This window comes from Cardiocondyla obscurior, linkage group LG06 (assembly GCF_019399895.1).
Source record: "Cardiocondyla obscurior isolate alpha-2009 linkage group LG06, Cobs3.1, whole genome shotgun sequence".
NCBI classification, from domain to species: domain Eukaryota; kingdom Metazoa; phylum Arthropoda; class Insecta; order Hymenoptera; family Formicidae; genus Cardiocondyla; species Cardiocondyla obscurior.
In genome coordinates, this window is record NC_091869.1 from 3,580,467 (window position 1) to 3,604,592 (window position 24,126).

General features: G+C 34.2%; 3 protein-coding genes and 2 non-coding genes across 9 annotated transcripts; 1 reads left to right on the forward strand and 4 right to left on the reverse strand.

Annotated features, from left to right (window-relative positions):
• Positions 1-1,691: 1,691 nt before the first annotated feature.
• Positions 1,692-13,453, reverse strand: LOC139103307 (constitutive coactivator of PPAR-gamma-like protein 1 homolog). 4 transcript variants are annotated; one of them, XM_070657833.1, is made up of 16 exons: positions 13,313-13,452; positions 11,914-12,353; positions 11,646-11,818; positions 11,451-11,564; positions 11,209-11,355; positions 10,768-11,137; positions 10,379-10,630; positions 9,920-10,297; positions 9,705-9,843; positions 9,462-9,587; positions 9,256-9,373; positions 8,875-9,175; positions 7,997-8,241; positions 6,768-6,896; positions 6,389-6,489; positions 1,692-6,153 (listed from the first exon to the last, which is right to left on the reverse strand). In XM_070657833.1, exons 2-16 carry the CDS (start codon positions 12,125-12,127, stop codon positions 6,003-6,005), a joined length of 2,958 nt encoding a protein of 985 aa, XP_070513934.1. In that variant the 5' UTR covers positions 12,128-12,353; positions 13,313-13,452; the 3' UTR covers positions 1,692-6,002. The 4 variants fall into 4 exon arrangements, with proteins under 4 accessions (XP_070513934.1, XP_070513933.1, XP_070513935.1 ...); XM_070657832.1 differs by having other exon boundaries at positions 9,920-10,300; XM_070657834.1 differs by lacking the exon at positions 6,389-6,489 and having other exon boundaries at positions 6,013-6,153; positions 9,920-10,300.
• A 521-nt stretch (positions 13,454-13,974) lies between these two features.
• Positions 13,975-17,482, reverse strand: Gp93 (heat shock protein 90 Gp93). The gene is made up of 4 exons (XM_070657836.1): positions 17,272-17,482; positions 17,109-17,189; positions 16,254-16,860; positions 13,975-16,118 (listed from the first exon to the last, which is right to left on the reverse strand). Exons 1-4 carry the CDS (start codon positions 17,321-17,323, stop codon positions 14,474-14,476), a joined length of 2,385 nt encoding a protein of 794 aa, XP_070513937.1. The 5' UTR covers positions 17,324-17,482; the 3' UTR covers positions 13,975-14,473.
• Positions 17,483-18,300: 818 nt separating this feature from the next.
• Positions 18,301-22,441, forward strand: LOC139103319 (calcyphosin-like protein). Of its 2 annotated transcripts, none has more exons than XM_070657860.1 (7): positions 18,301-18,317; positions 18,626-18,781; positions 18,979-19,494; positions 20,908-21,064; positions 21,401-21,578; positions 21,700-21,909; positions 21,977-22,441. In XM_070657860.1, exons 4-7 carry the CDS (start codon positions 20,910-20,912, stop codon positions 22,076-22,078), a joined length of 645 nt encoding a protein of 214 aa, XP_070513961.1. In that variant the 5' UTR covers positions 18,301-18,317; positions 18,626-18,781; positions 18,979-19,494; positions 20,908-20,909; the 3' UTR covers positions 22,079-22,441. The 2 variants fall into 2 exon arrangements, with proteins under 2 accessions (XP_070513961.1, XP_070513962.1); XM_070657861.1 differs by lacking the exon at positions 18,301-18,317 and adding an exon at positions 18,343-18,507.
• Positions 22,442-23,515: 1,074 nt separating this feature from the next.
• Trnag-gcc (transfer RNA glycine (anticodon GCC)) lies at positions 23,516-23,586 on the reverse strand. The gene has a single exon. It is a non-coding gene; the product is annotated as a tRNA-Gly (tRNA).
• Positions 23,587-23,891: 305 nt separating this feature from the next.
• On the reverse strand, positions 23,892-23,963 carry Trnad-guc (transfer RNA aspartic acid (anticodon GUC)). The gene has a single exon. It is a non-coding gene; the product is annotated as a tRNA-Asp (tRNA).
• Positions 23,964-24,126: the final 163 nt, after the last annotated feature.

Here is a 24,126-nt window from a genome sequence, read left to right on the forward strand (position 1 = left end):
CACAATATGCCGCGCAAGGCAACTTTATAAACAGAACGCGGAGGAGTCTACAAAATCTTAAATATTCTAATTTCGCGTATGTATGTGTGTTGTGAGAAGTTGTGTTTATTTAAGATAAATAAGGGTTAAATATTATGCTCTCTTGAAAAAAAAGAAGAAACTTGATTTTATCTGTTAATTGGACACCAGCTGCTCTGCCACTTCTCACCCTCTTTTTCTCTTTCTTCCATCCTTGAGGGAAAGAAAATCCTCGTAATTTCGCGAGAGCACGAGAAAATAGGCAGAGCACTTGCGAACCAAAATTCAGATTTACAGCGAGTATTAATAATGCAATTTAAATAGTTTCTAAATTGTTATAACATTCATTAAAAATGCGTTTCGCATTTTATACTTCGAATAATCATTCGTACATATCTTTTTTTTTTTCTTTTTTTTTTCCTTTCTTTGCAGTAATAGTATATAGAATTGCCACTACATTTATATGTATTAGTACATCTGCTACTCTCCAAATATGTATCCGCATTTAAAAGTAGATTAAATGTGTTTTCAGAGTTACAATAATTTTTTTTTTTCTTTTTTGCTTTTTCGGTTCTGCCTCGTGTTCTCGTCAGCACTGATTCTTTCTAAGTCCTTCTCCTTTTGCCGCCTTGATTTTTCGTTTATAAATTGTACAACAATTCAGCCAGGATCACGGAAAATGTACAAACAATCGTTACTCGGAAATTTGCTCATGCGATCCTTCATGTTCGAACTACCGTAGAGCACAGAATCAGCTCTGCTCGACACCAGACATGAATGGGGTACATGTTACAACAGTAAATGGTTTACAATGGTATTAATAATTTAACAGGAATACATCAATGCAACTGTGTGTCTATATTAAATGCGTGGACCGCGAATAGGTCGGCACCACGTGCGAATTGGTCATTTTCTCCTCAATCCTTCACAATTGATTACAACCAGTTATATATGTGTCCAGCTGAATATAATAATCCTCTCGAATAAAGAAAACAGTTCTCGTTTCACTTGTATGAATTTTTCCTCTGCTGGTCTAGGGACACGTTTTTCTCTTTCTTTATTCATTAAGTAATAACGTGTCGAGCGCATGAAAATAATGTCTGGAAAAGATGATGTGGACCAATTCGCACAGATTCCAATATCGCCGATCTATCGTGGTTAAATCATATAATTATTAATAACAGCTGAGCGTACGAATAATTTTCAGATTGAACGGTGATCCGCCCTCATTTTTTTTTTCTCCTCTCGCCTTTCCTCGTAAACCGGAAACTTAACTGACTATTCCGAAACACAGTGGCAATTGCCTCAAGTTGAAAAGCTTGAAAAAGGGCGTTTTTCCTTCTCTCACACAGATACATCCACATAAATATGTATATGCGTATATTTTTGTTCTCTTTTTTTAATATATATAATATATCCCATGCGTTTTCACGTAGTTATATTTTTTTTCGGATATTGAAATAGAAAGTAAAAAAAAAAAAAAAAGAAAGAAAATGGGAAAACCAAACGTACTAATGATTATCAAATATATGTTATCGCACATATGTGTGTAATCTTTTTCTTTCCTATGAAAAATAATAGCATAGTATACGTTACGTGTAATATTTAATAAGAATATTATAAAGTGTGTGTGTGTCGGGGCCCACATGCGTTTTCTCATCTACATCGATATCTTTTTTTTTTTTTTTTCGTTTTTTAACTTTTTACTTTATTACATTATTACTTGCGTTCGCTATCGTTACTTTAGTTTATATCTCATTACGTATATAAGCAAAGCTACGTTAAGGAGAACTTAAAATTTATTAGTGTCGAGTGCGAAACTTAGAGGCTGGTTCCTCTTTTTTTCTTATTATGCTTATAACGTCGGGATTGTTATGAAAAATCGATTCTACTCGTACAAGCTACGGTTAAGAGTTAAAAAATAAAGAAAATAACACGCATACGCGTGCAACGCGACGTTACACGGTACACACTAAAAAAAAAAAAAAAAATTACTTGAAACGTGATATATGTGTATATATAATGCATCTTTTTTTTCTTTTTCTTTTTTTTGACTATTATTTAAAACGACTTGTTAAAATTAATCAATCTCTTTTTTTCCCAAGATCTTTGCGCACAAGGCAACCTAAAACACTACGATATTAAAAAAAAAAAAAAAAGAAAAAAGTATGGTAACTTATAGAGAGAAAAATATATAAGCAAGACAATTTTTCTGAGTAATCGTTATAACTGTTTGTGAATATATATGTTTCAAGTGTTAATTAATTAATGTGAATCTCTTCTACTCGACGATATATTGTGTAATACCCCGTGCTAGAAAGTAGCGTCGAAACAAAATGAGAATAGCCGTTTTTCTTCGAGGAAAATTGAGCGCATTATATTTTGCGACGGCTCTTACGTTAACGCGAGACAAGATTAGATCTAAAACGAAATTCCATGTGGTTCGTTCAACCATTTCTTTGTTACAACCATTAGCAAAATTATCAAGAAGAGATAGCATTTACTTGACGTACAATAAATTTTTCCCTGTTATTATCTGTTCACAACACACAATGTTTCAAAGATCATTATAGATTGATACTTCATAAATACAGTAGACTATTAATAACTTTTTAATGGTATGTCTCGATATTATCATAGACGACTTTCGTGGGCCCCACTTTTCTACTTATTACAACGAAAAGCAGGCGGCTTAATGCGCTTTTGAGTCGCAAACGCGCCCGTTTTTAACGTCGTTAATGCTTTATGCGAGTTTTCTTGTTTTTAACATTTCTGCTTTCTGTTGTATTCAATGTAAATTCTCTTTTTTTATCTTTTTTTTTCTTTTTGTTTTTGGCATTACGCTTCGCGTTTACATTAAATTATTCACGTTATTGTTGCATACTCATATCAGTAGCAGCGGCAACTTTCCACGTTGCGTACATTCGTTATTTGTATCTTTATTAGTTTTATATCCGGTATTATATCAAGTTCGATTTCTTAGAAAGAAAATCATCTATCTTTACGTAAAAGCGTAAAGTGGCGTTTTACTCTCAAATTCGTATTTCGTCAGATTCAAGAAGGTCGGCTTCAAGTACGTGTTTTATAATGTATTTACGTAACATATACGTACGCGTCCGACATGAACGACGTCGTCAATTCTCCAAATTTACGTTTTGAAGGGAACATTATATCGGCGATTGATATTTAATGCTTATTGTTAACAGTATGCATTTACAACGTACCTTGCAAAGTAATCATAAGCGTTCATATGCTGATCGTAATCGTTACGAGACTCGAATGATAACGAAAATCATATTACATGTATCCGTGAAACGTATGATTTACAAATGCTCGTCAAGACATTTGTATCGTATTTTCGCATTAAGCAAATGTTGATTACTTCGCATATGCATCATCACATAAAACGGTCGAATTATTTCCACATATGTTCGACGCACATCGAAGCTGACATTAGAGTTATAATTCATCTCTGTTATTCATATACGTTACTTATCTTTTTTTCTTGTTTTCTTTTCCCTACGTGCAACTCAGGAAACTGAGAGCTTTAGAAATGTAGGAGAACATGGGATTGGTTTCTTATGTCTTTTCAGCAAAACTTATCCGCGGATGTTGTTTCTTTAACTAAATGCCATTTAAAGCACTTTTGTCTGTCTTTTTTCATCTCTTTCTTTCTCTCTCTTTCTCTTCCGTTTTTTCTTTCCCACAGGATCTTATTTCTTTATCTACTCTCAGACTCGTTAACTGTCATTTTACTCAAATTATATAAAGTTTTTCATTGTCCTAATGCATTTTACGCAATAACAAATCTACAAAAATATAACATTTTATCTTATCATCATATCTCATTATATTATCTCAATAAATGGTTTTTTAATCGCTTTAATCACCTTCATACACACGTCTTAGACATGTGCCTCGTCTTCGTTACTTATTTTAATAATCGTGTTCTGCCGTGCTGTCTTGTTTTTTTTCTTTTTTCTTTTTTGCCGTTATATAGCATTTCTATTGATAAAAGAACCCTCTTTTAAATTCCGATGATCTTTGGTAGAAAGTCTTTTAGACTATTCTACCCATAAATAGCATATTTTTAACATAATCATCTCCTATTCCAATGCGTAATAAACTTATACGCATTAGGATTCTGTATATACATCATATCAATCACACTATGTCACTTATAAAGCAACCGTTCATATGTACAATTAAATGAAAACTGTTTCACGAAATATGCTACACTATGTAAGCGTACAGAAGCTGATTTTTTTTTTTTTTTTGTTAAAAACAATAAATTAATTTCATTAAATATATGTAATCCAATACTTTTAAATAACAAGATTAAAACAATTTTGTGACAGTGTTATCAATTTCTATTTAATACTCGTAATATATAAATTTAACAAACTAAATGTTTGTAATGACTTAAAATGAATAAACTATGGATTATAGTGTAACATATTTTTCAAACAATGTGAGGCATATCATAAAAATTACTCTTCAACACATACTTTTATATTACTCTTATGATAAACCTCATCCACAACAACTAAGTTGTTAGACAGAAACGTTATGGTATCTAAACTTCACATTCTACTCAGGAAACCCGTTCATACAATTTTTAACGCAAATAAATATATAATCTAGATCACGTAAACTCATGTACATACGGTTAATTATCCGTATGTATACGTGTTTATAACGACATAATAACGATACACTACCACGTTTATGTACATCATTATCGTGGCACATACACACACACTTTTTCTCATTTTCTTTTTCTCTTTCTTCTCATAACTTATCTTTCTCTCTTTTATGCTTGCTCACTTTTGCTTTCATTCTTATTCTCATTCTCACTTTCATCTTTTCTTTTTCTTTCTCTCTCTTTCGCTCTCTTTCTCTCTCCCTCTGTTTCGTTCGCAACTTTTCTCATGCATTTGCATTCAGGTACAATACATTCATACGGTTTGCACAGGCACAACTTACGTATAATATACTGCGTGAGAACTCTAATCTAAATAATATATGTATATATATAAATATATATTTTACCTATATGAAAAGCATCAGTCTCCATGTGCTAATGACTATCTCAGTGTTTCGTCTGGTATCGTTCTTATCTACAAAAATCATTTAAACGCTATCATGTGTAATATGGCGTATGTATGTATATGTGTATCAGACTATTTTTCTTGTTGATCAAGTCGAATCACTGAGATACATCGCAGCGAGCATTTCATATAATACCGGAAAATATATATTTTCATGTAAAAAAAATAATCACACTTCTTAAGAATTAAATACTTATAGCAGCTGAGACGATTTGTTCTGAGTAGTAAAATTAGCGCACGCATACACTAATCAGTCGAGTTCCATTCCATGGTAATGCGACGAAAGTTAGCTCGCATTGTTCTTTTTTTTTTAGCACAAGCACGATTTTTTGTCTTTCTATCCTTATACAGAGTGGTACGTTTGGCAGTGAGGACATCATATATCGCATATGTCAAGAATGGGTAATAAAATCTTTACATCGTGCCACGTGCTATCGAGACATCATAAGTAAAGATTTCTTGTCTCCTCCTATTATTAGATCAATATGTTGGACCCATCAGAGCTTTAGAACTATTGTGCACGTAACATTTAAAAGCGGATAATTTTCAAATAACTATTAATAATTAAAAGATAAATAAAGCATTTATATTAATTGAATTAAAGTAATAATTTAGATTAATCGCCAAATCTATGAATAATATAAGTTTTTCCGAGAAATATATGCTACAATTTAAATTAAAATAAATATAAATTATTAACCCTAAATTTTGTGATTTAAAGATTACTAAAATTTTTTACGCAACAATTTCAAAAATTGATATTTAAATGTTACTAGTGCACAAGTGCTCAGAATATATAAGTAGATTGTTAGCAGTCTTGTGTCATTATTGGGAGTGGCTACAGTCAAATTTTGAGAAGTTTTTCTTTTATACTTAATTTTTCGTGGCAACTGCGGTGACGAGTGGTGCATCACCTTGCCCCTTTTCCATGCCTCTACCATTTTCCACTGCATCATCAAACTGACCTGGTATTGGCAGTGCGTCTTTTGTCAGTAGTGCATGAGCGTTATCGGTTTGAGTTTCACTGAAAACAAAATGTTTAATTTATATATACCATTACATTAAACCTCTGCAATGCATACAATTAATTTGCTCAATAAAAATTAATTATTTAAAAACATATTATCAAAGAGAGAGGGAGACAAACTTTATAAAATAAGTCTAATAAACCAAAATATTCTTTTGTGCCGTTATAAATGTAAAGACCAATAATCATTTTAGAACGTATGTTCACATACAGATAAACTTCAAACACTCACTTATAATCGGTAATTCCATCAACAGTGATACCACGGCCCTTGTTGTCTTTCTTTTCAGTTTCCTTAGTCTTCTTAATAGTAGTTTTCTTTTTGCTAGATACCTAAATAATTAAAATGTATTTAAAATTTCTATATGTTACTATTAGCAAAAAAAACGTATCAAATTGTCCCCTCTCTCGATTTACGATAAAATTTTAATGTAAATTATATTTAAATTGAGCTTATTTATGTCAAATTAACTGAGTATTATTTGATCGTGTTGAATATTAATACGTAAACGTTATCGATTTAAATAATAGCTTTCTAGTACAGATTTGAAATTTGATTTCAAGGTCTTTATCACTGCTGACATTCTCTTATATCTAAAACAAATTTTTACCTTCATTTGAGTTTTCTTTCCACGTCCAGCGATCGGAGCACGAGTGGCCCCGCGTGTTTGAAATGTCGGTCGACTTATCGGATTAAATCCACGAGGAAGACTGTATTTAAGTCCACCAATAGATGTTACCTATAAAAATACAATTTATCTAAACTGTGATATATAAATCATTAATTAAATAAAATATTATATTCTAAGAATAATTTACAAACTAAGATTGCAAAAAGAAAATCTATAATTAAAAACTAGAATGCTTTCTATTATCAATAATCATGATCTAAATTCATTATTTTATATTAAATTAAACCTCTTTTACTCAAATAGTTTTTTATCAAAAAATTGTTCAGAAAATGAAAAATGTTACCCGTGCACGTGTATAGTTTTACTTATTTGTACAAGTACATATATGTAATTTTTTTTTAATTATACTAAAGATATTCAAAGTGGTACAAAGTTTGTACAACAAAATGATGTTTAATAATTAAATTAACAAACATATTGTTTTAAAATGTTCTTTGAGTATTTATATGCCAGAAGTATTATTTCATTAAATTAATTCAATAATTTAAAAACATGTTTCAACAATACATGTTTCAATTTATTAAATTATCTCGAAAAAGAAAAAATATACATATATGTTACCTAAAATAAAAATATATAAAAGGAACACCAGTTTAAATACTCCGAATTAAAATATATAGAAACCTTTATTTTAACAGTGTCCATATTACATATAAAAAAAACATGCGATAATACAAAATCGCAATCTACAAAAAAAAACATGTTGTAAATATAAGTGTCAAAATATTTTTTCTCCATTCTAATAAAGCAACACGTATAAAGCCGCATATTGAGGATAAATTAGCTATCCTCCACTTAAAATACATTCTTCAATATCCTCTGCTTAATATACATTCTCAAATACATAATTCCAGATTTATTTCCATGTGTTGAACGTCTACATATAAAAACTATATAAAAACTGTATAAGCAAGTAACTCTACATTAAATTGATTTACGTGATGTCCCTCCTAAATGCACGTATTATCCAATCACGCCAGCGACGTTAAATAGTGAAAGCAGACTACTCAATATCTCGAACGTTCCCCTAAAATCTGTCCAGAATATCGTCATCGTGTGCTTTTTACATCATATACACGCAACGATATCGAGCCATCGTTGTAAAATTGCAATCACATACCCTATTGAAATCTTTTATTATACCTTACCTGTGGTGGAATTCGTCCACGAGCGTGTCCCTGCAAGGGTTGCGGTAGTCGACCAGGCTGTCCATAATTCGGGCCCCATTGACCAACTACGACACCAGCAATTTCCAATTGACCACCACGCGAAGGAATAGGACGACGCATTATACCGCGTTGTGGTAACGTGCCACTGCCGCGACCGCGCATCAACCCATCATTAAGCGTACAGTTAGCAGGCAAGATATTGGAAGGAACCGATACACGAATACCTGTGAGTAATAAATAAGATTATTATAAATATCGTATAAATTAATAGATAAAAATTATAAGTTATTAATAAGAATTAAAATGCTACACAGGAATAATTTTTGTATACTGTCGCATATTTACATTTGTTTGTAATTGATTGTAATTTGTAAAAATGTATAATTTTTATTGTATGATATGATCAACTAATTGCTTACTTCTGAACAATTTTAGTGAGCGTTCATACATACGTTACTTACAGCAATTTTGTTTTTTATAAAAAAATATCATTAATTGCATAATCAAAATATATTTTATCGCAGATTTGAGATTCATAAAATGCTAAGGAAACTGGAAGTTATTAACAAAAAAAATCAGATAAAGATACTTACACGAAAATTCACATATTTTCTTAAATAAATAAATCTAAAGAAATATAAATAAGATGATTGGCTTAGGCAGTTGCATTTAATAATTAAATCAGATTTTAAATATTTTTTATATTTAAATAATTATTTTTATAATTATTTAAATTATTTAAATAATTATTTTTTCCAAGATAAAAATCAAGACATAAGTCTGATAATCTTAATTCAGATTCGTAAACAACAGATAAATAAAATAAAGAAAATATTAATAAAAGAAATGTAATATACCTGATGTCACAGGTAAAGGTGGTCGCGCAAACGAGACATTAATTCCCTCGAGTATAGCTTTTCTCATCCTCTCAACTTTTACAACGCGCTCAATGTGACCGCTGCATAATTCCAATAAGTTCTTAGCAATAGTAGCACGAGCCAGAGTGTGATGGAATAATTTTCCATCGAAGTAAAGCCAAGGGCAGCACATTAACCATGGAATCGGTGCACCACAAGCATCGTTCGCTAACAACGCGGTTTCAACACCAGCCATGAATAAAGTAGCTAATTGTACACCACGCGATGTCACTAATGGAAGCTAGATATAAATGTCATATTAAATATCAGCTTTTTACTTAATAGCCGTATTAAAAAAGTGAACAATAAATTAAATTTTACCTGTAAATCCTGCAAATACTGAGCATTCATAAGCTCTGGCGAAAAGGCTTGCGCGATGAAAGCGTCTAGCTCCTGACGACGTAAAATTTTTAGTTTGTCAGAAAAAGACATAATGTATCTGTAAAATAAAAAAAAATGTAAAATATTTATTATTTAATTTAAACAATCTTAATAAAACAGGTCAAATAATCGCATTCGATATTTACCTTAAAACACAGGCCATGACCAACAAATGTTGCGGTACATATGAGGTATTTAACATAAGAGGCGTATCTGATCTCATACAAGTTAGGAAACCCCTAAGTCTTCGCCGTTTGTCATCTATGACTGTGCTGAAAATTAGGAAATTTTGTCAGTTTATAAAAATTATGCCAGCATACAGAAAATTAATTAATCTACAATATTATTACTATTTTACTTCCATGTTATGTAATTACTATATTCCTTACCCAAACCACAAACGTTGAATCGTAGGCACACCCCAACCAATCTGTTCAGCTTTCACTAATTCAGGAGTCTGATATGGATTAGATTTGGACCATACCCATTCTTTTATTATTACATCCGGTATCTCAACCTTTTCACTATCTATTTAAATAAATTTACGAGATAAAAATTTAATATAAAAAAGATAAATCTTCATAATTTGTGTTGTCACACTTACCTCCTTTTTCTTTACTCTTTGTTGCTAGATACATCCGATGATGGAGATTAAATAAAATCGCATACACCATTTGTCGAATCGGTCTATAAATCACATGAATAGAAGAAAATTCACGATGATTCTCGTCTTCCAAAAGAACAGGTAATTTGATTTCACCAGCAGTGAGAATTTGGTAAATGTATGGTGACATAAGTCCCTTTTGATGACGTTCAGAGGCGGTGCGCATAACTTCTGGTGTTGTAGCGGGAATATTAGTTTTCTCTGGTTGTCTTGCAGAATCAGCTGTTGCATGAGATGGCGATGTTGCTGACGAACTACTACTCGAACTTGACGAGCTTATCAAAAGATTGTGAGTACCATTGATCACATGTCCATCATCTGCTTGAAAAATTCCAAATATTTAAAATAAAACATCAATAAATTGTTGACAAAAGCCGTCGATTGTTTTAACTGACATACTTGGTTCTTCCTCCGCACGTATAGCGTCGGCGTCTCCATGGCCTTGAATACCAGGTGGATCAATTACAATTTGCGGTGCTGCTTTTGCGTTAGCTGTTGCCTGTTTATATGCATTCAAACTTTCGCGTTCACTCTCCAAAGTTTCAGAAGCAAATCTGGACGTTTCCAAATTAGAATCACTTTCTGAAGCTGATGGAGTATCAGACGAGTTTGACTGACTCTGTGTGCCTGATTTAGAATCCAATTTGTGAACTAAAAAAATAAATACAGTTTCAATTTTTTAAATGTTAAAATATTTACTTATAAATATAAAAGTAAAAAATATATTTTAATTTTGGAATAAATTGAAGTTATTTGATAATAAGAATAAATATTTTAAAAAAGCTTACTTCTTGCAGGTTTCACGGGCTTATAATGTAAAAATCCTTCTTTTGTCCCATTTAAATAGTACTGAACAGATTGTCGCAATTTCGAGCATCTTGGATCAGACATGGAACCGAATACCTTTTGTGAAACCACGTTCAATTCTGCAGATGGAAGTTCTTTGACAAAATTTGCAATAATCTTAATCATTTGTTCAACACTTGTCTTATTTAGCACATTAGTGCTAATATTATTATTTTTGTAAAAATCGGCCAAGTCATTTTCGGTCAATATGTAATTTCCAAGTAAAGCTGCTAATATACATAGCCTGTCAGATGGTATGTTGAGAGCTTTAGTGAGTTCAGAAAGCATGTATTCTTTTGTATCGAGAGAACCCTATAAAAAACATATAATTATTAATTGCCATCTTACACAATATATTGTTTTATTGTTAAAAAAATACATACTTTGTAAGTAAGTTTTAATTGTTCCGATGAGAAATAACGTGGTGGATCGAATGCAGCGTATTCTGCATCATCAGCTATAAGTCCATTGTAATTATTCTCACGGCAATATGCTATAACTTCTTGATGATGGTCATCCATGCTACATAACTGTATTATGAAAATATTAATAATGTTGGTTATGTAACATTTTAACTGAAAATATGATTAAAAAAAAAAACAAAAAAAGATGCTTGTTAACTTACAACTGTGACATTCAGATGCCTGAGAGCCATACGTAAACTGGTCCTTAAACATACAGGAGAAGTCCACCAGATTTTCGGTGGCGGTGTACCTTTCGTTGTTATATGTTTCAAGACCTTAATATTTTAGAAAAATATTTTTAAAAATTAAAATTATTCTTTAATCGATCTATAAATCTAAGTATGTAACAAACTTACACTGTTAACATTAGCGCGTACTTGCAACTGATGTTGCACCCAGTCTGCTTTTCGAAGTGGTTCAAAACATCCATTAAAGAATACAGCTATTTCTAGTCCAGACATTTCCATTGCTTGTATAAGAACAGCAAGAAACTGGAGCATGCGATTCCATTGTCCACCACAAGCCCAATCTGTTTTAAAACAATAACATTATTAATAATCGAATATTATCGATTTATCTTATTAAAAATTAAAAAATGGTTATGTAAAATTTATTACTACTTACCTGAGAAGAATCCACCGTACAATCGATCTAAGCAACATTCTCCATCGAGAACCAGTCTCAATTTACCAAAATTGTGTACCTGCTGTCCTTTAATTATACGATTACGCTGTGATTTTTGAGCGACCATACGCGCTATTTTCAACAAGTCCACAGGTATAGATCCTCCTTGTACGCAATTGCCATCCAAGAAAGTTTGCAAGTCTTGAATGCCCATATTTTTAATACTTGTGAATTATTCTAGTCACGAGTCACTTTAAGTTTGTTCTAATTTTTTTATATATATATACAATAGCTTTGCTATTTTTATAAGTTGTTTATTTTTATTTATTTCTTTTTTTTTGTCTTAAGTTCAACAATGTGTTTAGTTTTTTGTGGTTGATGTCTTTTTTGAAATGCTTTAAGACGCGAAGAAACCTAATTCCAATTTCAAAAGTTTCAATCTGCAAAAGAAAAAAATATATTCATAATGGATTCAATATTAATGCAGGGTTTGTAGTAGACAAACTATTAGTAATTTGTCTGCAATTTACAGACAAATAAAGCCATTTAAATAGTTACAAAGTGATAGATTCCTCTTTTCATAATTAAATTATAAAATTTAATTTGCAAATTATATAATATAATTATATAAATACTTTATAAAATTTATTGCTTATTGTGATTACTTATTTTATTACTTAGAATCCATGCAGTTTTGACCGTGACCAAATAAATTCTATCACAGTCAATCAGGTAACATTTGCTCCACATTCTTGATTTACAAATACTGATAAATAATTTAAAAAAAAAGGAAAAAAAGGAGAGGGAAAGAGAGAGAAATCAAGCGACATAATATATTATTTTGCTCGCAAGACTGGCCGCCTCACAAATTGAGTCCCTCTTCCCCTCTCCACATCCGTGCCCCTCTTTCCCACTCCTTCCCGTTAAAGTGGCAAGTTAGAAAATTCCAAAGCTGTCTCCCGTGGACTGGAGTCGCGGGGGAAATGCTGGCTAGAAATGCACAGCGTCGTAATTTCGGGGGGAGCAGTCGACGCCATTTATTTTGTTTACGCGCACGTAGGAAATATAGGAATGTAGGAGTAACCGCGGTCCACGCCGGCTGGCCTCTGGCGAGAACCGGTCCCGTGATAATGGGTCGGACCCAGCCCCGCGGACGGGAACTGTTACCATCGGCACCGTATAAAAGTTCAAAATCAGGAGCGACGAAACCGCGTAAAACGGCTCCGTGGCTGACCGGTAATCGGACGAATCGTTCTGATTATTGGCTAGTCGACGCGGTGGTCGTGAATGCGGCTCCGTTGCGTTTCGGAGCACGCGGGGCACGCGCGCCCGCCACACGGGTTCCCGTGCGCGTGCGAGCACGCCGCGGGCGTCCTGTCGCAACGCGACGTGTACTTACGTTAAATTAGCGATAATCATCGTGGCCCCAAAGAAACACAAAACACACGGGCTTTCGGAGTTAGATGACGTCGGAATCGAAAACGGAAATGACCACCCCGGTGTCGGTGGCGCGCGCGACGACCGCCCGGCACGTCGCGTAATCCGCCGCGTCGATTGGCCAGCTCGTCGCGTCCTCTTACATCACCGTCTGACTCCGGCCAGCCGGCGACTGTCGGCTATTTGCATCGGCCGGAACTGCGCGATTCGCCATTTTTTCGAAACACGAACGCGTCCGCATACGCTGCCAACGAGCTCTCTTTCTCTCTCGCAATTATATTTAATTATACTTTTAACAGAAATTACTTAGGCCTTAAAATAAGAGCAACGTTAAACGATTTTACATTTTTGATCATTACATTATCACATGCTTTTTATCGTCTACAGCATTAATTCTTTCTTTTGCTCCGATTGATTTATTTTCCCGTCAAATGTCTCATTAATAATCAATCACGATTCTAGAAATCTTCAGATCACACATTTCTTTTATTTTATGTTAAAATAAATTTTTGCATTGCTTTATAATTTATACGTAATATATTTTCTTTTCCATACTATGAATTCTATTCAATCACCGAAGGTAAATTAATTTAGGTTTTAAATATCGGTAATATGACAGTACGGTTGATGTACATATTTCATTTTAATATAACTCTTATGTTTCATGTACAAATACACTCACACATATCACAAACATACCATACGTCAGTAACGTTCAGTCAGTACTCTCTTCACGTTACTAAAAAAATATGGAAGATCGAAATAAAAATATATAATACATTACTTGAATTTTTTCAAAATGTACATACAGTTCAATGATATTGATGGCAGGCATATTTTAATGCCTGGGATGACGACATCTCGATTAATGAATGACCGATCAATAAATTCATTTAGGAAAAGAATTTAGAATCTCATTTAAATAAACAATAATTACAAAATTTTGCAGGTTGAATTAATTTAAGTTACTCGTTAAGATGTACATATTTAAATAGTTAACAAACTTGCGACAGTGAGTCGCAGCTTGAGAGAACTTGAGATAGCTATACATTGTATAGCTACGCCTCTGGAACAAGTCTTTTGAATATGTATTACGCTGCATCATTGTAACTCCCTTCTATTATTATAATTCGTCATGTTTTTCTTCCTCATCGTCATCCTCTTCCTTTCTGTCGTCTTCGGCATCAATGTCCGATACTTTCTCGCTGCTTGTCGATTCGTCGTCTTGCGATTCCTCTTCCTCAGGTACCTCGTCCAAGGAGATGCCCAGACTCTTCCTCATTAGCTGCTCCACGCTGTCTGCAAAACTAGCAGTCTCCCGCAGCATGTAACCCGATCGCAGTGTCGCCGTACGGAACATCATTAGAGCAATGTCTTTAGCCGTCTGATCGGACGATTCAATTTCGACTCTGCGCAACAGTTCTCTAATGAGTGGATGCCTCGGGTTGATTTCTAAAGTCTTTTTCTGATTCAGGTAGTAACTCTTTTGTGGATCATCAGACTTCTGATGTGCGTTCGAGATCGCCAGACGTTCCATATTGCCGGTCCAGCCAAACATACTGGCGACCAGAGCACAAGGAGAATCGGTCAGACGTTCGGATATTTGTGCCTTGCTAATATGATCTTTCAGAATATCATTCAGCCACTTGACTAAAGGCTCGAATGTCGTTTTCAACTGCTCCATTTGTTCTTTCGCTCGTTCGCCTTCGTCCAATGTAAAACCTTCCTTCGCTACATTCTGGAATTTCTTACCATCGAATTCCGGCAATGCTGATATCGCGTATTCGTCTACTGCCTCTGTCAGGTACAACACTTCGTAGCCTTTCTTTTCCAACCGTTCGACAAATGGCGATTTCTTTACTTCGTCTTCGGACGAACCAGCAACGTAATAAATATGTTGTTGCTTAGATTTCATGCGGGATACATATTCGGGTAAAGAAGTCATTTCTTTTTGCGTCGATGAGTGGAATTGTAACATCTTGGAAAGTCTCGCACGATTTTGCGCATCCTCAATTATTCCTAGTTTAATGTTTGTGCTGTATTCTTTCCAGAAATCTTGATAATCTTCCTTGGAAATTTTCTTAATCATGTCCAGTACTTTTCTAACAAGTTTTTTCTTGATAATCTTAATCAACTTATGCTGTTGAAGATTTTCACGCGAAACATTGAGTGGTAAATCGTCGCTGTCCACAATACCACGAATAAATGATAAATAATTTGGCATCATGTCGGTAAATTTATCAGTAATGAAGACTCGCCTGACGTATAATTTAATGTTGTCAGATTTAGTACCGTAACGATTAAAGCTGTCACTCGGTTGCACTTTTGGAATAAACAGAAGTGATTTAAATGTGACTTCCCCTTCCGCAACAAAATGCGTTTTTGCCAAAGGTTCCTGATTATCTTTGGTGAGTGATTTGTAAAATTCAATATATTCCTTCTCGTCGACTTCATTCGGCTTCAGTGTCCAAATTGGTTTCGAGTCGTTTAACAATTCCCAATCCCATACCGTTTTATCTACCTTCTTACTTTTCTTTTCGTCTGTGTCTTCTTCAACTTTAGCATCATCCTCTTCATCCTCCTTATCCTCGGCATCTTTCTCAGTATCTTTCGCAGGCTTATCTTCATCTACTTCTTCTGCATCAACTTGTATAACTTTGCTATTCCACAAATATATTGGGAAATTGATAAATTGTGAATATTTTTTCACCAAATTTTTTATGGTATCTGGTTCTAAGAAATCCGATGCTTCGTCCTTCAAGTGCAGACTATAAAATTAAAAAAAATATTTTATATTAAAAATTACTTCTATTACATAATAAAATATAAAAATATGTATTTTTATTGTAATTATCAAATTTGAAATTTTTATAAATCTATTTAAGAATAACTTTATACCATACCTTACAGTTGTCCCCCTCTTTAATGTATCTCCTCGTGGATCTTCAACAATGCTATAGTTAGAGCTGTCAGATTCCCAAATATATTGTTTATCTTTGTTATGCTTGGTAGTAACAACAACAACATTTGCAACTAAGTATGCAGAATAAAAGCCAACACCAAACTGGCCAATCATATCATTCATGTCCTGAGAATTTGTGATATCCTGCATTTTTCCCAGAAACTCAGCTGTACCAGATTTGGCAATAGTCCCTAGATTGTTTATTAGCTCTTGTTTTGTCATACCAATACCAGAGTCCATTATATGTAATACTTTGTTCTCTTTATCTGCTTTTATTCTGATGGCTAATTCAGGATTTGTTTCCAAAACACCTTTGTCAGTGAGAGACAACAATCTAATTTTATCTAATGCATCAGATGCATTTGAGATCAGTTCTCTGAGGTAAATCTCTTTGTTGCGGTAAAGGGAATTGATAATAAGTTTCATCATGCGATTGACCTCAGTCTGAAATGCAAATTTCTCAGCCTTATCTCTTAATTCTTTTACCTGGGCAGTATTTAAACCATCAATCTTTATAGCTTCCTCTTCTCTCTGTACTGCTTCATGATCTGTAAAAGAATTTAATTGCTTATTGTTGCCAAAAAAAACTAAAATTTATAAAATATTCAAGTATTATATGAAAGAAAATCTACTTTGGTGAAATAAATTTATAATTTTCAAGACTTTATTACAACATTAGAATAGTTTTGCTGTGTTAAATGCTAAGACCTCTCCAACCTGTTACAACATTTGTAAAAATTAATGCTGTAACAGGAATCAATTCTTTTTTATGCATATTAAACCGTAAGGTAATAACCTGTTCGTGATCCTTCGCGGCTGATGCCAAGATCATCCTCCACTGTGCTCCCTTGAACTTCATCCTCGGCCCGAATCAATCCTGCGAAGCAAGTAGCCTCGTGTAAAATTTACATGCATTTTACTTCGAAATAAGGTAAACCGAAGTAATCGAGATTACTTACGAGGGGCCGATATCAATAATAATCCCGCGATCAACAAGTAGAATCGCCTCATTGTCGCCGCGGTGTGAAAGGATCGTGGGCGATTTCTTTCCGTGAAGGGCAGTCACCGATGACCTGGCCAAATCACTTCTCCTCGAGGTTCCGCCGTAACGTTGCACTGTTTTTTCACCGACTGTCACGAAACTACCGCGAGTGCCGCGACGGAGACGCGATATACACGATGCCGGCGGGGCGGATGTCCAATCGCGTCGGACCACGCAGCACATACCGGCCAATAGTGGACACAGCCGTCAGCAACCCCTTACAAATGGCGCTGTACAATTGGTCCATCTGTGCACATGTGTCCTATCCCGTTCTAGAAAATTCACTCGCGGTACCGGATACCGCTATGCGGATGCAATTTAGAAGATTTCTGCGATTGAAAATAAAAATTGTAAGCAATCACTCGTCGCGGCAAGAAAAATATATGAAAGGTATGATACATCAATTAGAATATTAATCAGGGAATCACGAGACTTCTGAGCAACGCACATCGTCGAACAGTTCATCTTACCTAAATGTCTCTCGTTTATCACACAGACGATATACAAAGTAATTTTCTGCAAGTAATACGCTTCTTTAGGTTTTTCCATTGCTTTCACAGATAGTCACGTTTGCGGTCAGCAACGAAACAATTAAAGTTTAGCAATAATTCGTATTGTCGAAGGAGTCGTTGCTCAGGTTAAAAAGTTTTGTTTGATAAAGTAGAAACGTCTTGTTACCACTGGTAAGTAAGCGAGAACCTGCTGGCGACGAAAAATTTTTTCTTGCTCTGGTGTTGGTCACTTGTAAAACATTGGCAAAACAGATTTCATTCTTGTTGTCTTTTCTTCAATCGTAATTAATTACTCTTCCTGTGAAATCAATTTTCTCTTTGAATATGCAGGCACATCGTGAACGAACGGAATTTGTTCCGTAAAGAGCCCACGGGGCAATTTTTATTATGCGTTCTTTACGCATGAAATGATTGACACTTGGAAACTTGATCCACGTTTATTAAACGTCACGTATGTATAAATTGTCGTAACCAAGAATATATCAATGTTTCCAAGAAGCATTATTCGTATATTTTCAGACAAACTGTCACGTTGTACGGGCGCGATGTGCATATTTTAGACGTAACCTTTTATATTACATCATTTGACTGCGTACGTCATGTTTGTCAGTTGCTCTGCTATCGTGACAGAGTAAATAAATGTAAGAGTTCAAGAACGTGAAATACGCAAAGTATCACTACATCACGATGCCAGCAACCCTATTATCCGAGCGTCTCTAGGACTGATTAAATATGTACGATAATTTCTATACTTTTCAGACTTTCTGCTGCGATACCGTTTCGTCTGGGTCTATCAATGTAGAATCCAAGTCCATATCAAAGTCGATACCAATTGGGATCTATTAACACCAACATGTGGAGGTCAAGGTAGCATTATCGCCCTGAAACCAACACGAGACATATATAATATCTAACGTAAGTTACACATTTATACATATATTAAATTACCTAGCAGTAATATAATGTAATAATGTACGTGCCAACGTTCTTTTTATTTATTTTAAATAAGATTAGAAATGCATTTGCGATTTTATTGCAATTATTAAAATGTCCCGTGCCGCGCAACAATTAAAAACTAATTAGCTGAACATCTTCGTTGCTACTATTTATAGCACATCTAATCGGAGCGATCGATCTCAAATGGCAGTGACGATCCCGGATGATTATTCTGCCGATGATCCAAGCGTCCTCCAGTTCTTCCAGGGGAAGCAATCGGTATCGGCGATTGATCAATCAATCGGTCACGCTCGCGGCTCTCAGAGCGGATGTGATGGGTGTGTTGTGACAAATCGGTCGTTATGGATACACCGTGACACTCCGGGGACCTAGTGTATAGGCTTTTCCCGGGTGGCGTCCGGGGTGTGTATGTAATGTGGGCCGTCGCCATTATTGTCGCCGGCGCGCAATAAGATCCACGACGATCCGACTATGCCGAAGAACCGCCACTCGCCTTCCGGTCCTCTTGAAAAAAACGTCGCACCTCCTCCTGCGAAGAGACGGCCAGGTTTCTCCGATTCCTTCCTCCTTCCGGTGATCTTCTGAGCCAACTGCAACGGGTGTCTTCCATTGCACACGCGCGCATCTTTCGCCGCGTTCTCCACTGCGTTTTCCGGAAGCTGTGAACTGAGGTAAGTGATGCTGTTGGAAAAAAAAATGTGCGTAAGCAAAAACGTGCAATGTAAGGCATAATAACTGTACTAGAATATTGTTTATGTAGTTATAAATAATATCTAATAACTCTTAATTAATATTATGTTTTATGATCTTGGATGAAAGTAGTTTTATTCCGAGAATTATTAATTATTTCATTGACTCAAATTTCGTATTCACAATTTCATTAAAGTTATGAATATCTAATTAATTGAATGATACAAAGTTTAATCACGTTTATTTATGTCTTTAAATGCGACAATTAAATTTATTATACATGTAGCTTTATAATTTTGCATTAATTAATAGCGTATATCTCTGTTTCAGTTTGTATTTTGGATATTTAAAAGTCTTTCATGTTTCTTTTTTTACTGTCAAACATTGTCAACCATTGTCAATCACAGTCGATCACTATCATGCAATCACGTTCTCAGAATGTATAATAAATGCATTCTCCGCGATGTTCCATTTTATGTCTTTCACTTTCAAATAAAATATACAATAGTTACGACAAGGTTCTCATACACACTGTATAAAAAAAACCTGATTACTGTCATCGATATTATCTCGAAACCTACACTTCCTTGTCAAAACGATATCGATTCTTTTATTAATAATGATAATGACAGTATAAAAATGTTTTAGATTTTCTTTTACGTTTGTAAAAATATCTTAATTAGTTTTATTGCTTTAATCAAATTATTTTCAAGCAGATAAATTTTATTTACATAGAATCTAAGTGTAGAGTTGGTTTACTCTAGCATCTCGTCGATAAAAGGAAAATATTCTGCAATGACGAGGCATACGAAGTTTCAGGATAGAACGATGCGATTTAGAATTGTAATCATAACAATTTGATAGGTGTTTCGTGAAATAATTGAAGACTATTAATGAGCGGTCGCTTCCACACGTGACGGTCGATGACAAAACACGTAAACGTCGATTTCCCAATGTAGAAAACTATGCATTATTATCAAGTAACAAGTTAGCAACAGAGGAGGTTAATCAATAACCTACTTTTCATCTACCTTTGTGCGCATGATAGTGAAAAACCTTATCACTATTGTATCTCATTTCCGTACCGTTTATTTATCAGATATTGTACACATATTCAACGATTTTTATCGATTTCACACAATATTCTTCAAAACTAACTAGTGAAAAAAGATCTGAAGCATGCTGATATTATTTATAAAAGAGCGTATGTTTTAAATTTCATGCGGCTTTTAATATTTCTTTCCGCGATTTTTGCGGTGTACAAATTTAGAATGTAACTGCACACAGTTCTCTCTCACTCTTCTACTCTTATTTTTTTTTTTTTTTTTTTTCCCTCTATGTATTTCACCTGACTCATACTTATGACGTGAGCTTATGACGTTGTCTTTTTCCAGCAATGTTCAGTTTAAGACCGCAGAGTGCTACGACGCGACAGGAGATTGAGATGATCAACAAGTCCCAACGGGCTGTACACACAACCACGGATTCCATTGAGAAGCTGCGTTTACTCTGCCTGTCCAGGGGTGCCAGTGGCATTCTTGGTCTGGGTAGGTGAGTCTCGAAAGCTTTTATCTACATTGCCAATAAATATAATTACAATACCACGAAACATTTGTTATTAAGAACTACTTATCACCATATTCATTACAGTGAGAGATCCAAGGTCGGTAATAAAGTCTAGATAAAATAGATAAAACAAAATAAAAAAATCAGTTGCAAAATTTAATATTAATTATTGTTTTGCAAATAAGATTGCGCTGCGATTGTATACGTGCAATGATAATACGGTTTTCATCTGATTCACAATATGAATCAGCCTCGACATTGTCTTCGACTCTGTGTCGCCGCGTAACCACGCTGAGTTTTTTTTATCTGTATTATTTCTAGAGTATTTCGTCGTATGGATGAGGACGGCAACAAAAAGCTGACCCTCGAAGAGTTCAAAACGGGCTTAGAGGAAACTGGAATGGAACTCTCTGACGATGAGGTCAATGAGATCTTTACGAAATTCGACACCGACGAAGATGGAAACATCAGCGTCGACGAGTTTCTCGTCGGCATAAGAGTGAGTGTATTCTTAACATTTTATTTCATTAAAAAATTGTCAAGACACGTCTACGGTCAATAAATTTAATTCATTTAGGTACGTAATTAGGTATTAATAAAGTCAATGAAATAATTTTCAGCCACCAATGTGTGAGAGCCGCAAGAGCGTAGTAGACCAAGCGTTTCAAAAATTGGATAAATCCGGCGACGGGCGGATTACCGTTGACGATCTACGAATGATTTATAACGTTAAATGTCATCCGCGTTATATCAGCGGTGAAGAAAGCGAAGAGAGTATTTTAAACAAGTTTCTCTCAAATTTCGAGCAAGGAGGCGACGTGGATGCTGTTGTAAGTAGTTGTATATTGTTTCCTACATGTTGTCACGCTCGTCAATATCACTCTTTTTATTCTGCAGGTAACGGAGGAGGAATTTATGAATTATTACAGTGCTATTAGCGCGAGTATAGAAAACGATGCGTATTTTGACTTAATGATACGCAACGCTTACAAACTTTAATCTCGATCTCTTTGCCTGTAATTTGCGAAATAGCACGCTGATGCTACATCCGTTTATTTCACTGGCGGTCGTATTGACAACTATAAACTCGCTATTTCATTAAACTAATGTATAATAGCTTAATATCGTTGTCTCGTTACCAAAAATAACTTTAGCTCCTTGTTAAACTTGCACATTTCGCTAATTGTTATCTAGTTAAAACATATATATTATTACATTAAATTTAATATTAGTACGTGACCAATTCGACCAATGTAAAATTATTATACATTAATACTCCACCGAAATGTATTTAATTAAGAAGAAGAGAAAAAGAAAATCGATCTTAGATGGCTTTAAAAATAAATCTGTTACTCTCGCTAATTTTTATTGTCTTGTCAAATTACTGAATAATCACGAAAACGCGTTCACTTTTACATTGTGAACAGTTTGTACGATAAGCTTGTAAAATTAAAAGCAAAAAAATGTGTTTGTCAGTCTTTTTCTGCTTTTTCTTCTTCGAGACTTTGTTAGTTATTAATTTGAAAAGCTGGTTACAGAAGGACCAATCCTACAGAGGAAATCGTAATAGTCGCGCACAGCAGTTTTTAAACTATTGCTTTTTTATAATTCTATGTTTATTTTTCTGTAATAATTATGTGCGATTATAATACAAATCGTTTTTTTTGCACACCTAAACTCTCTGTTAGATGTAGTTGAACTCGAGGTGAAAAGTATCTTACTTATACAATTTGTTATAAAACATAATAAAAAAATGTAATAGAAGTAAAACATGCACTATAAATGGAAACACATTTACTCCTATAATTGGACAATTATTAATGTAATTGGCGTCTTTTCTCAGAAAGGAAAATTTATACCGAATTATGATTTAATTGAGAATTAAAAGTAATCTACACATAGGCTACAATTAATAATGTGGATAAGCTCAACATTTTCCTGGGAATGGGAGCGACGCTTCCGTGGCATTTGTTCCGCTTATGCCATCCTCGAAATTAGCATCAAGCAAAGTAACGTTTGTAAAAAAGATAATGTCACTAAGAGATATATGCAGTACATATTAACACAGCTTTGTTTAAATCTAAAAATTAAATATGTGGAATTGTACCACAAAGCGATCTTTGGTACATGCCTACGGTATCATAACGATAAGCAATCGAGACTTGGCATTATGAACGTTACGTAATCAACGATTAGTAATTACGATAAAAACACCTTTAGAAATTGCGCTGAAGAAGTTTTATAAAAAGTTATATTTTTCAATAAAAACCAGAAGTATTTCAATATAATTGCGTAAATTTACAATAACTATGCAAAGATATATCTCTTATCTGCCAGTTATATGTCAAAAAATGACGACTGCTGCGTAGTTTATTAGAGTAAGTACTATTTTTGAGCGTTATTTGACAATTATAGTGCATGATACAAAAAGAAACTTGCATCGGCCGGGAATCGAACCCGGGCCGCCCGCGTGGCAGGCGAGCATTCTACCACTGAACCACCGATGCGTGGTATACCAATTTACTCAAAGCATATAAGAACACATGTCATAAACTAGATTACAAATTCATATTCGTTTTTATAATATTGTACTTACAGTTTTCAAACCTTTATAATTTATTAATTATTGTATAACAGATCACTTTACATCATTCTCTAAAATTGGTACTTTATAATACATTTAAAATCGTAAAAAAATTAAAATATTAAAACTCGTAATTGCAGGAAGAAATATTTATAACAAAAACCATTACTATTTTTTTTTATTTATCAAGGTAACAGTTATTAATTAAAAAAAGAAGAAAAAATAATCCTCCCCGGCGGGGAATCGAACCCCGGTCTCCCGCGTGACAGGCGGGGATACTGACCACTATACTACCGAGGACTTCATGTTAACAAGCACTAAACTGATGGTACATATGGAACAGCAATTTCTATTTATGAAATACATTCAACATATTTACTTTTATTAAACAACGAACTTACGTCGACATCATTCAACAAGTTTGCCGCACGGAGACGTTCGCAAGGAATTCCTACGACAACTG